This window comes from Ylistrum balloti, unplaced genomic scaffold, assembly GCF_031769215.1.
Source record: "Ylistrum balloti isolate Yb309-2 unplaced genomic scaffold, AGI_CSIRO_Ybal_v1 Utg369672, whole genome shotgun sequence".
Lineage (NCBI taxonomy): Eukaryota > Metazoa > Mollusca > Bivalvia > Pectinida > Pectinidae > Ylistrum > Ylistrum balloti.
The window spans coordinates 2,351,078-2,365,590 of NW_026781917.1; the positions used below are offsets into that span (position 1 = coordinate 2,351,078).

Sequence of the window (14,513 nt, forward strand, 5' to 3'; positions counted from 1 at the left end):
TTGTGAGTTGAAAATTTGTTTCTACATGTATTTGACTTTTATGTGATAGTCTGTGATAAAGTGAACAATTGATACATATTTATTATTATTATCATAATTTCCGTCCATTTTGTAAAGATAAAGTTGTGAATATTAAGGCAGAATATCAAAGTACCTGTATTAAAGTGTCATAAAATTATGGTTTTGTTTGTGATTATTGGAGCCTTGCATGTTACATGTGGGTACCATATAGTAATAAAGTTGTCCATTTGTCTGTTATTTTGTTTTGGCACAATATCTGTTGGGCCAGATGCACTCAAATTTTACCCTATGCTACTTCAAAGGAAGTGCTTGTGTGGGAGTGATATTTGAGGTCAAAGGTCAAGGTCACTGTTACTATGACTATAAATTATGCTATCATATTATATATTATTCATCATGCTATTAGATGATAGAGAATCAAAACATACTCAAATTAGATTTAATTGGCAGCATAAAGGACTGACATTCAGTAAAATCAGAGATCATGGGAGTGATTTTGAGGTCAAAGGCAAGGATACTGTTACTATAATCAGGAATTATTTTACACAAATTTATCTTATTGGTAGTAGATGATAGAGAATTTCTTTTTTACTGGCACCTTAAAGGACTGACAATCGGTATTGTCTGAGATGATGTGATAACCTGTATATTACTGTAGATTATCTATTCCCTCTTGATGTCAGCAAAGATAAATTTATTTTCTTATCCGACCAAACGTTTCTGTTCTTCTTGATGTCAGCAAAGATAAGTTTATTTTCTTATCCGACCAAACACTTCTGTTCTTCTTGATGTCAGCAAAGATAAGTTTATTTTCTTATCCGACCAAACACTTCTGTTCTTCTTGATGTCTTATCTGACCAAATGATTCTGTCCCTTTAGATGTCAGTAAAGATGGGTTACTGTCTTATCTGACCAAATGATTCTGTCCCTTTAGATGTCAGTAAAGATGGACCAAACACTTCTGTTCTTCTTGATGTCAGCAAACATAAGTTTATTTTCTTATCCGACCCTTCACTTCTGTTCTTCTTTATGTCAGCAAATATAATTTTATTTCTTATCCGACCAAACACTTCTGTATCTGACCAAATGATGTCAGCTGTCCCTTTAGATGTCAGTAAAGATGGGTTACTGTCTTATCTGACCAAATGATTCTGTCCCTTTAGATGTCAGTAAAGATGGGTTACTGTCTTATCTGACCAAATGATTCTGTCCCTTTAGATGTCAGTAAAGATGGGCTACTGTCTTATCTGACCAAATGATTCTGTCCCTTTAGATGTCAGTAAAGATGGGCTACTGTCTTATCTGACCAAATGATTCTGTCACTGTTGATATCTGTAAAGACAGGTTTACTGACACACTGTCTTACTTGACAAATGATTCTGTCCCACTTGATGTCAGTAGAGACAGATTAAATAAGTCTTTTTGATAATGGCCCCAAAACAATAACAAAAATCAGTTTACAAATATTGTTTTTTTATTGAGCACTTTATAACTGAAATATTTGTAGAATTTCATTGATGATGATGATGGTTACCTTTAATAAAAACATAGATAAAATGTTGATCATTTCACATAATGCACAGAAAATGACCAATAACGATATAAATTAACTAAAAATAACACATGTTGGAATAATTCTCCAGAAAAAACATGCCATTTTCATGAAATATTGATAAATATTTTTTTCAAAAACTTAAAACAAAAATCAATGTTTCTACTGCAAAAATATAATACTTAGGACCATCTACAATCCTTGAGACTCAATCCTGCCACCTACAATTTTCTATGAATAAAGAATTGAAAAAAAAAATAAATAAAAAGGGTCTGAATGGTAAGTAGGATGACCAAATAACTAGTTGATAACTTATTTTAAAGAATACAGATAATTATTTTAAATGTAATAGATAATATATGACACTATTGTTTAAGATGAAAGTTCCCAGAGAAAATAATATGTAAAAAATGATTTTATACTCTTTCATAAATTTCTTATTTTTATGCACAAGAAATATTCATAATTTTATAACAAGTATTTGAAATCAATACAAATATTTTATTTCAGCAGGAATGTGTGTGGTGTTGTGGAATTAAAAAAAGATGGTACCAGTACATTTGTATAAATGAAACATTTTAATGTTCTTTTTCAGTTTGAAACTCAAACAATGAAATGAAAATGCAATGAAAGGAGATTATAAGACATAATTTACATGTATGATGTATCAACACATGCCTAGATATGTTCACTCCTAAATAATGTAATGTAACTCCATACTTGTTTTAGGGATGTCCTGCTTATCTATGTGCAGATTAAAATTTTTAGTTTGATCAATAGCAGAAAGTGCTCCTTTAAATGATTGTAAAGAAAGTCTAAAGATGTACCTTAATCAATATTTAACTATCAGGAATCTATGCTAAAATAAATACTTCACAAAAAAGGAATAATTTGCGGTAACTCACAACATCATGGAAACATTGATCACCAGGATATAAAAAATACTTTGTGAATGAGTTTGTCAAGTAATGAATAAAATCATCTTGCTTTAAGTGTATGAAGGACTTTTAAACAGTTATAATTTTGGAATGAATATGGGACAATATAGTATTTGTGACATACTACACTGTACTATGCTGTACAACAGTACAGTGGAACTTGTCCAATCTAATCCCACATAAATCTCACAGCCTGTCACATTTAGCATACAACTTTTTAACTCTATTCCCTACACAAGCTTCCACATTAAAAACAAAACCTGTGTATTCTGACATTCTGTCTAATCCACCGAAACAGTATATTCATCAGATTGTCAGAACCAACAGGTTTCATTCTATACTGAAATGAGCAGAAGTACTCCTACTGTAATATATATATATACACAGCAGTATCTCTATTACCAAGTCCAGTTAGGAGTGGAAATATTTATAAATATGGCTAAAATATATATCACAGATACGCAGAATAAAATCAATACACACAGTGTATATCTACAGCAATATATATATATATACTGCATTACACCAAGTAGGACCTACCCCAAAGTTAGCAGGTCCAACAATATATTGTCAATCTGATAAAATATTCTTTAATAAGGTCAAGCACACAAAATGGCAGCTACATATGACAGCAGAATACTTCCATTGTGATACCTCAAAGTATTTGCAATTAAATTGTATAATCTGTGATGACCAATTAAAACTTCAATGTATGTTTAAGTTCAAATTCTAATTAAGAAAAAATAATTGATATGAAAATTCTTTTCTTGAAATGTTAAGTGGAAAAAAAATCAAAAGAATATCAAATTTGAAATCTTAACTGTTTTGAATTTATTGAGGGCAGTTAGATGTCCTACTGACTCACTATTGAGAAACAATATATCTATAGATCTGAAGTAATATTGACATGGCTTTGGAAAAAAACCCTTATCTTATACATAAGATGATAAATAGAATATATATATCATTGAAAATGGTAATCAAATTATCAACAGAAACAAAAAACAAAAAAAATACAATTCAAAGCATTTTGAGTGTTGTTTGCAGATTTGAAATGACAGGAATATAAAGTCTTACTTCCCCTACTAATCAAGTGTGGCATATGAATACATACTATGATCTTTTTTCTTCTATTTCACATTTTCCTTGTTTACTCAAAATCAACAAGGAGAAAAGTTATTATTTTAATTGATTAATTAATTGTTTCAAGGGTCTTAAATCAATAAAACTATTGAATAATCCATTTCCAATTTCAATATGATGTGTTCACTTTTCCCCTACTTTTATTAGTATTAACCTAACCTTTTTTTACAGAAAAACTGGATGAAAATGAAATACCAGTAGTCAATTTCAGAGATGAAAAAATCATATCATTACACATCAATATATCATAACTGGGTCATTTAATCTACTTTTAAAATAGAAAGAATTTTCATTAAAAAATCAAAACAAAAAGTACCACCCTTTTACCAGAAGGGAGATAACTCTTAAAGTATTGAGATTGTAAATGAGATTACAGGACTAACAATACATTTAAGTCACGAAAATTGGAAGTAAGACTTAACTGCCAACATATCAAATGTCTAGAAATCTTGATTTTGTTATAAAAAATTTTACTTAACAACAATCTAGCTATAGACAGACACATTATTTGCTTTGTAGACTATTGTTACACAATAAAAACATTTTTTCTAAGGTCTCTATAAATGTAAAATTTAAGACTTGCAACATATCAAATAAAATCATTCACAAGAAGAGTTGTAGTTCGGAATGTGGAGATTACGAAATTATCTCCCCTTATTAAGTTTAAATAGCTACAACTCCTAGCTATTCACTTACAATATCCTTGTCCAGATCCTTCATAGTCTAGTAGAAGAATCTATGGTCTTAGTATTAAAGAAATGATAGCCAATCAACGAATGTATTTTCAAGTCAAGTAAAAAACAAAGCATTTATGTTGTTTACTACTTCTGTGGATGATTTTTCCAATAAATTCCTGTTTATTTATTGTACACCAATTTTATTGGATAAAATGAATTTTGTTGAAATCAGATACAGGAATATTTGAGTAAAATGATTTTAAAATGAACAAGTGTACAGAAATCTGTCCACATGCAGTCTATGCTATGATAGTAGTGTAATGTGTATAATAGCTTATTTCAGTAACATATCTGTACCTAAACAATTTTTACTATGATAAATGTTGGCACGTGAGAGGTCTTTCTACCTATTTATAAATGTCCACATCCATCACTTACTATCTTTATGGCTATTTGTAGACATTGGCTACCATCTAGTTTTATCCTAAAGGGTATTCATCATATCAACTATGTATGCTAACTTTTCTCTTAAAATTCATGTTTGTCATAAAATTAGTGCTTAATTGGATTTTTCTGGTGTATATATAACACTGATGTCTGTCTTACATTTCTGTGCTAATTTTTGTTTTAAAAACCAAACATGATCAGGAACAGTCTCCAAGGAATTAGCTTTACCAATAATGCGTGAGTGTTACTTCACCATGTTTGGGAGATGACAAATACAGCTCCCAGGTAAATTTGGCTTCATTCTGTTGAAGTGCAATTTTTTCACCTTATCTGCCAGATATTGTCAGGCATGTGCACAATCACAGCTCCCCTGGGCCTCACAATGAATTGTCTCCAATTGTTACGGCAAATGATTGCATCCAAACATGAAAGTTAACACTTAAGAAATATAATGAAAATAATGGTCATGTTGTTTTTGTTGACACTCACCAATCCTTAATTGTGATATTACTAATTCCTGGTTCTGTATTTGTAACAAAGCAATACATTGGTTGACATATTATGACTCGTCAACTCTTGTGACATCACTAACACATACCTGATTCAGTATGTGTAATCATTCAACATATTGGTTCTTCATGTAGTAATTTCACCGTCACACCTCAAACATAACTAGGTTGCTGGCGAGATTTTTTAATATCTGGGCTATATTTTATATAGGGTTTAATTTCTGCCGTCATTGTCACTGGTTTGGAATACCTGTAAGAAGATGGAGCTTTCTGCTTCTCCGCAGTGTCCATGTGCCTTACAGAAGCACGCAATTGTTCCAGGGGAGGCAACTGCTGATGGTAAGGATCAGGACTATTTGTGGTCAACCTCTGGTTGCTAAGGGAGTACTGAGTCTGTGTGCGTAGTAAGGGAGACATTGTTTGTGGACTCACAAATTTGCCACCATTGACCTTGAGTACCATTCGTGATTTGTTACGACTTTCGTTAATTCGGTGTACAACAGAACCTTTACAGAGCCTCTCTTTATTGTACATCAGAGCTCGCCGTGTTTCTTTGTCCATTGTTTTGTCACTCTTTGGTCGAACAGCCAGACTTCCAGTACACTCTACACCCTCAATTAGGGCAAGGTCATCTTGTATGTTCTCATTGTATCCGTTCATAACTGTTTTTTTGTCCAGAATGAGTGACTGTCGTGTAGAGCTACGTATGCTCATGGATTTTCCTGTCTGCCGTGAAACACTGCGTGTGGTTGCACTGTCAATCCTATCAAACTTTCCAGAATTCATTTGCTTCCTGTTGATGAGCATCCTGTGAAGTTTGTCATTGGTTCGGGACGACATGACTGACACTGTGCTCATGTTTGGCGCTTCTGATAAAGTGTTAATCTGTATCGGCTCAAAGTATACATTACCATTGTAGCCATTCCAAGCCTGCAATAGACAACATCTAATCGTTATCATATTTAATAACACTAAGTAAACAATGTGTTAACAGCCTGATGAATTTTAAATGTATGTAAACTTCCTTGAGATTAAATCTTTAAAGAAGCATTTATCAAAAATTCCTACAGATTCACCGGTATCATGTGTTATATACCATAACTCTTTCGCTTGAACACAAGTCACAGGTATAATTGTGCAGTACCATAACACCTGAACTTTAGCATAAATCGCAGGTAAGAAGTGTAAGGTAGGATAACACCTTAAGCACAAATCATCAGTATGATGTGTAAAGTACTATAACACTTTAACTCTAGCATAGATTATAGGTATGATGTGTCAGGTACCATAACACCTTAAGTCTAAACACAAATCACACATGTGATGTATAAGGTACCATAACACCTTAAGTCTAAACACAAATCACACATGTGATGTATAAGGTACCATAGCACCTTAAGTCTAAACACAAATCACACATGTGATGTATAAGGTACCACAACACCTTAAGTCTAAACACAAATCACAAATCATACATTGAATTTTAAAATTCTTAACACATGTATCATACTCTTTGTCCCTAACCCCTTTTTTCTAATATTTTGAGGTCAAATTTCACAAAAAAAGTTCTAAGGACAAGCTTACCTTGAGGGGTGGCATGGGCCTTGGCTTTTCTTGTGTGACATAATAATACTGAGGTACATGTACACCAAACACCTCACCCTTCCCTAACGTCATCTCTCCGGCGCCTGGCCCTGTACTGGTACAACGTGCAGATAGTAATGTCATGGCTCTCTTGAACATGGCCTCACGTGACTCAGAGGTCACTCTGGAAGCATTTCTGAAAGTAAAATGTCAAATATTAAATAGCATATTGTCAAGGACATTTTGTTTTCTTCCAAATTGGAAAAAAATCAAACAAAAAAACAAAAAGAAAATTGAAAAATAAGAATATGATTTGATTTCGGCAGAGACTAAAATATTCTACAACAGTTGTGTCTCTACTACAGATTCAGCATTGACCATACACTTGTAGTTGATGAAAGCTCCATACTCCTCCTAAACTTCAAGTTATTTTCACAGTATTGATATAATTCATACAACTTTCACGATGTATAGTGTATTTCAATTTGCAACTAATAATGCCAGTGAATCTTCCTATATAGACAAATTGCAATATACTTTTCCATCACAAATCACAAATTCAATGTGCCATAAAAATTATTTGCTTTTCACCTAAACATAAAACATAAATAGATGCATCCCTGAAAATTTGATTTTAAAATCTCTCCTGTAATAATTGAATTAAAGTTCATCTGATTAAACACATTCTCCAGTGCATGTAAATCAGTGCAGTAAAAAAATTCAAGTGTCAAAACAGAATATTTACTTTAGTTGAGGGTTATGTTAAAATTGTGAACCTTACACAAAAACCTCTCATTTAAAGATCAAATCTGTTAATATGAATACCATCTAGTAAGGGAGTACCCAAAGAGTTTTCAATGCAGAAATTCACAAACCAATTTAGAGCTAGTTTTTCAAAGTTCGTTTAAAATTATCTTAGGTTATTTTCAAAAAAAGAATTCTATAGCCATTTTGAAAGGGATACTGCTGTGTTGATGGTGTAACAACAGGACACTGTAATCTGGGCAGATCTAAGCCTGTGATTATCCTACCAGTAATTAGTGAGATTCTTTGTTGTTAATGTAGGTTTGAAATAGGGAATCTAACTTTGATGTAGATTGAAATATTCTACTGAAAACAGATCTTATAATTCAATCACATTTAGCATTCCATGAATTCTTTTTCTCCGATTTTTTCCTTTTTTTTTTAAACATTGAGTTCCACAACATGATAATGATACAATAAAATTAAATATCTTATTATCATAAATCATATATTGATTGAGTTAAACTAATTATCAACAAATTTATCAGAATGTATGTAATTTACGATTAAATTCTAAGATTATCATTGTGATATATTTTGATAAAAAGTCCCTAAAATTCACAATTTAAAGAATCCAGGTTGAAAGCAGAGAGAGTAATTAACAGACAGAACAAAGCATGTAGCTGACACATGTACAATACTCCAATGTAACCTGCAGTCATGAAGTTTACTTGTATTTAATTCTAAATCATATCCCTAAGCCCTCTTTAATACTTGCTAAGATTAATCAATTTGAATTATTATTCCCAGGATTAAGTCATTTCAAGTATCATTCTTATCAAAGTCTTTTCAAAATATCAGCAAACGATGTGTTTCTTTGCGTAAAATACATCCTTGAGTTGTATGTTTGCGTTTCAGGTAAAATATTTTGTAAACATTTTATACACTTTCCATTACCTTTGTGTTTCATTAAGAATTTGGAGTGTTGTCCCAGTAAATTTCAAGGTGTTAACTTTTCATGCAGTAGATTAAAAACCAACAATGTTCTAATCTTAATTCAATTAGAAAAGAGCTTATGGAAAAGACTTGAAACATAAGACTTCAAGAAAATTACAGTTGATGAAGATTTTATCAGAATGGAAATCTCATGATATCCATAGAAAAAGAGGCTCAGTTTGGTATGCCACAAATCTATGTAAGAGAATGAGGCTAAGATTGGTAGTTCTCAGATCTCGATAAGAAAATGAGGCCCAGTTTGGTATGCCTCAGATTGGTATGTCTAAGATCACATAAGAAAATGAGGCCCAGTTTGGTATGCCTCAGATTGGTATGTCTAAGATCACATAAGAAAATGAGGCCCAGTTTGGTATGCCTTAGATTGGTATGTCTAAGATCTACATAAAAAAATGAGGCCCAGTTTGGTATGCCTCAGATTGGTATGTCTAAGATCACATAAGAAAATGAGGCCCAGTTTGGTATGCCTCAGATTGGTATGTCTAAGATCACATAAGAAAATGAGGCTCAGTTTGGTATGCCTCAGATTGGTATGTCTAAGATCACATAAGAAAATGAGGCCCAGTTTGGTATGCCTCAGATTGGTATGTCTAAGATCACATAAGAAAATGAGGCCCAGTTTGGTATGCCTCAGATTGGTATGTCTAAGATCACATAAGAAAATGAGGCCCAGTTTGGTATGCCTCAGATCTAGGTAGGTTTGATGCCTGTTAGTATGGCTCGTGGTTTTAATGTCATTCCCCTGGGCTTTAGTTTAGGAACATGCCATTTCACTGATTAACCTAAATTAGATATGATGCTTACCCTTCTTAAACACACAGTATTCCTCAAACATCTATTCTGTATAGTTTCCCTTTTATTTATAATTTAAGCATTTGTTTCATTAACTTGAAATTTGTGTCATCTGTTTTTCTGTAATTCATGAAATTTGATCTACTTTCTGGGTTTAGAACCCCATGAATAGCCAGGATCATTTTGAGGTGGAGACTCTCCATGTAGTAGCTGGTAACTTCCTTACTGAACAACATATTGGGCAGTAATTGAGCTCTGAAGTATACTCTCCTCAAGCTACTTCAGTCAGAACCTATAGATCAGGACATTAAAGTAACCTACCCCGTCGATATTGTAACATTCACTATACATGTAATATAATTTTAGGAATTTTGGGTTAGTATAAAGTTTTGTACCTATGATGGAATGTCCTTGAAATCTGTTAAGCACAAATATAGATAAAAGATAAGCAAGGGTAGGTCATAAAACATTTGTTATAATAAATACACAACCTCAGGTATCCAGGTATGCAAAGTCAAGAGTTTAATTCAAGGTTTGAAAGAAACATATGTGTGACCAAATATAAAAATAAGCATTAATAAACTTTAAACCTTAATTCTTATCTCTAGACCAGGTTGACATCCCCGATCAATGAGCATGTCATGTGTTTCTCCATTATTCCCCCTGAGCTATATACATTACTTAACCTTGCTATTTCTATTATTTCCCATGAGACCTCCGTTATCTCCCCTTGAGTTCTCATTTATCTCCCCTTGATATCTTCATTCTCTCCCTCTTTCTATCTCCATTACCTCCCCTTGATATTTCAATTATTTCCCTTTGAGATCTCCATTAAGTCCCCTTGATATTTCCATTATTTCCCCTAGAGATCTCCATTATCTCCCCTTGATATTTCCATTATTTCCCCCGTGATATTTCCCTTAACTCCCCTTGATATCTCCATTCCATCCCTTTACTTTCACACTCTTCTCTCACACGGTCCAAAATACTTCCCTACCTATTAGATACAAAATCTGTGGTATTTTTAATGAGGAAATATTATATTTCAACATTTTAAATACAAAAATAATTAATGCCAGCCATTTAAATAAGCACCAGCTTTGTCAGCTCAAAAAGCTCCTTCAGAAGAAGTACATGTACAGCTAATTCTACTTAATGTCATAAATATCAGATCAGTTTGTATCAGCTGAAACAAAGTTTTCCATTATGACAAAAGTGGATTGTTCTTCAGTATCTTAATCTCAATATATGTACCTACCAGCAAGGACAAATTTGATTAGAAATCAAACTTCAATTGTAATAAAGAAAATTTGTGCTACTGTTTATGTAACATTTCTCTTTATATCACATGACATTCAATTGCATATTTGTACATATCAATGAAAACTTTGCAGAGACTTTCATTTAAACTTACAGCTGGAAATAATTAAATCCGTGCTTCATAATAAGCCCATTCATATCTTTGCTGTTTGATACCTTTAGTAACATATGCTGTATTAAGTCCATGACCTTGACTTTCAGGTTGTTGGCTGCTTTTTTATGCTTTGAATTTTCATTCTAGATAATCCAACATGTTTGAAAAAAGCTATGCAACAGTACTTGAGCATTTTCATCTACAAATCAATTTTAAAAAATCCAATATTACAAATAACTGACATGAAAAAAATGATATCCTACCTGAATTCCGTAGCTAAAGAAACTGGATAAAAGAACATTGTCAAAAATGTGTTATCTTATTCCAGCAATGGAAGCCCTTCACACCTTACACGTTGTTTCCATTAAACATGCGAGGATCGATAGAGAACTTCACCACCCGAGAACAATGGAGTTACTTTATAGAATTCACTCTGGCTGATATAGACTGTATAGAAACTCTCAATATCATTCAAATCAAACACTTCAGTATCACCTAGATGAGATAATGCTAAAATGAAAAGTGCTGTGGAAATTTGAAAGTGTTTTATGAATTCCATAAGTGTTCTGTCCGGGAGATCTGGGACCAGTAGATAGTGATAATTCTTCTGAGTGTGATACACGGAAAAACATGTTGTCCATTAATCCTCGTCTAATATGCTGGGACTTTGATATCGTGTTTGGGATTTTCTATGGCCAACATTCCCTTGTAAATATCAGAGCACAGACATAGTTTTGGGGAATGGTGGCTACAAAGCCCTGCTAAGGTTCCTCACTTTAGTAGATGTATTTACACACAGAAATCTATGTGTGTACTGAGTGCTTTATATATTGATTTATAGATTTTATAAAAATCAATATCTACCTGTAATCCAGGAATTATAAGGAAAATCTGTAACAAGTTTTTTTGTGCTTTTTTCTTTTTCTGTTGTCATTGTCAAATAACAATTCAATTTGTCAAATAATCATTTTAAGATATTGAATTCATGTTTAGTCAGCTGACATTTTGAATTTGCTATTCTGTTGAGCAAAAGCTTTGTATTTTATATTCCCAGTATACATCATATTTGAATTTCAACTCTATTTTATCAATAAACATATACATGCACCTGAATTCACAATGTTCACAATTACATCTCTTTTGATACCTATATTGAATACCCATCAAAAACCATTTCGTGGTATATGTGTATCAGAATAAAGAAAAATCCAGAAACAGACCTCAAGTGGAAAAATCATGATGTTATGAGGACATCAAGACCTTTGTTTGGTTCAAGGATATTACGTGGTCAAAAACATGAAGATTCCAAGATTGTTACAGCCTTAAAATTGTTAACAAATCAAACAGTTGATGAATTGAATTCAACAAAAGACAGGTATATTTTCCCCAAAATACAATAGCTTATTAACATCAGTGGGAGGAAAGTGTTGAAATCTGATTTTGTAGTTGTATTAGCCAGCAGCTTGCATTAAAAGTTGAAAATTGGTATATCTCCTATACACATTCTATACTTTGAACTGAAACTTTCAAAAGAGTTTGCTCCCTGCAGTCAGGAAACTTTGAAGCCAGGGGATATTATATTACTGTGTATCTTGTTCAGATATAAGCTAATTCTGGTAGCTTCAAAGGACTGAGATATACAATCTACACTTAAACACATAAGGTATTGATGCAGTAAAATCGCTTCCAATGTATTTATTGGACGGAGATATTTTAAAGCATTAATTTCTTCAACAGTTTCATTTGAATGTTGTACACATAGTTCAATATATCTACAACTTTGACAGATTTTGGTTTCTAATCCTCTCTATCAAGCCAAGATCAAACACATTATTACAGAGTGAAGCTTAAGCTTAACACTCAACATTTCACCTTGGTATAGTCGTACCTATAGGAAAGAAAGAAAGAAAGAAAGAAAGAAAGAAAGAAAGAAAGAAAGAAAGAAAAAAGAAAGAAAGAAAAAAAAGAAAGAAAGAAAGAAAGGGAAAGAAAGAAAGAAGTAAAGAAAGAAAGGGAAAGAAAGAAAGAAAGGGAAAGAAAGAAAGATGGAAAGAAAGAAGGAAAGGAAGAAAAGAAAAGAAAGAAAAAAAGAAAGAAATGGAAGGAAAGGAAGAAAAGAAAAGAAAGAGAGAAAGGGAAAGGAAGGAAGGAAGGAAGGAAGGAAGGAAGGAAGGAAGGGAGGAAGGGAAGGACGAAAGGAAAAGAAAGAAAGAAAGAAAGAAAGAAAGAAAGAAAGAAAGAAAGAAAGAAAGAAAGAAAGAAAAAAAGAAAGAAAGAAAGGGAAAGAAAGGAAGAAGGAAAGAAAGAAGGAAAGAAAGAAAGAAAGAAAGGGAAAGAAAGAAAGAAAGAAAGAAGGAAAGGAAGAAAAGAAAAGAAAGAAAAATAGAAAGAAATGGAAAGAAAGATAGAAAGAAGGAAAGAAAGAAAGAAAGAACGAGAGAAAGGGAAAGGAAGGAAGGAAGGAAGGAAGGAAGGAAGGAAGGAAGGAAGGAAGGAAGGAAGGGAGGGAAGGACGAAAGGAAAAGGAAGAAAGAAAGAAGGAAAGAAAGAAAGAAAGGAAGAAAGGAAAGGAAGAAAGGAATATATAGGTGTACAATTAATAATAGCACAGATAATCAATGTTATACATGTATTTTAATTCATTAAATGCTATTTCCGTTCATAAATCACTTTCTACAGTTCTTTCTGAACTTGAACTCTTTTCAAAATGGAGATTCAATTTTGAAAGAACTTACCTGATCAAAAGTTCCTCCCCTCGTACCGAAAGGGGATAAACTGTCTCCCCCCGTGGGCTGAGTTCAGGATATGTTACCTGTGCTACCTGTAGCATCTTCATAGGTAATACATCCTTTAGGGCTTTGTCCAGGTAAACATTCACTGTTTTAACAGGCCCCATAATTTGAGCTGGGTATGCTTTGTCTAACTTGATTCACCTTTATGTCCAAAGGTGAATGACACCTGAGGTCACTTTATATGATTCACCTCCTCACCAAATGTCAAACTTTAAGATTTACACCAAATTCCTCTCTTAAGATTTTAACAAATCTAAATCCTGGATTTGTAATAAATTGTACACTTGAAATTTGCACCAAATTCAGCCTTCAATATTGACACACATTAAAGTTAGCATCAAGTTTACACCTGAGATTTTTTACCAAATTCCTCACTTAAGGTTTGCAACATCCATAAAAAAAAAACAAAAAAATCCAGTGTTTTGCATTAACGCCACAGTCACTAATTACTTCTTGGGTAAGGTAAGGTGCATGAACACTTGGTATAGATATAAAACAACAGGTACACACCTGTAAAATATCCTTAATTACAGGTACAGTGTATGACCTGTAAACTGTCTGATTGGTAAAGTAAATGGGAGCTAGAGATACATATCTCCAGTAATCACTTATCACAAACTAGCAATACTGCATGTGAAACGGAAAGTGGGCCCATAAAACATTGTAACAAAACCCCAATGTCTTCAAAATCTCAAGCTGTTTCAGAAATAAGAATAAATCGTGTTACTAATCTTCAATGTAATCTTACTTTGTAAGTGCTAACACTCGAACACTTGCACAAATGTGTAAACAAAAGACATTGCTTTATAAGCCCGCTGTATTATATCAATAGTAAATCTCTGCTGAATTGTGAGACTAGGTCAGAATGTTACTTCTCACAGACCAG

General features: G+C 32.8%; 1 protein-coding gene across 1 annotated transcript in view; it reads right to left on the minus strand.

The window, feature by feature from the left end:
* Positions 1-5,398: 5,398 nt before the first annotated feature.
* The window catches only part of LOC132562591 (uncharacterized), a 42,532-nt gene continuing 33,417 nt past the window's right edge, over positions 5,399-14,513 (minus strand). The window contains exons 4-5 of the mRNA XM_060227346.1: positions 6,872-7,067; positions 5,399-6,217 (exon numbers count right to left, since the gene is read on the minus strand). Coding sequence (XP_060083329.1) covers positions 5,441-6,217; positions 6,872-7,067 — 973 coding nt within the window. The 3' untranslated portion in view covers positions 5,399-5,440. The remainder of the gene's footprint in view (positions 6,218-6,871; positions 7,068-14,513) is intronic.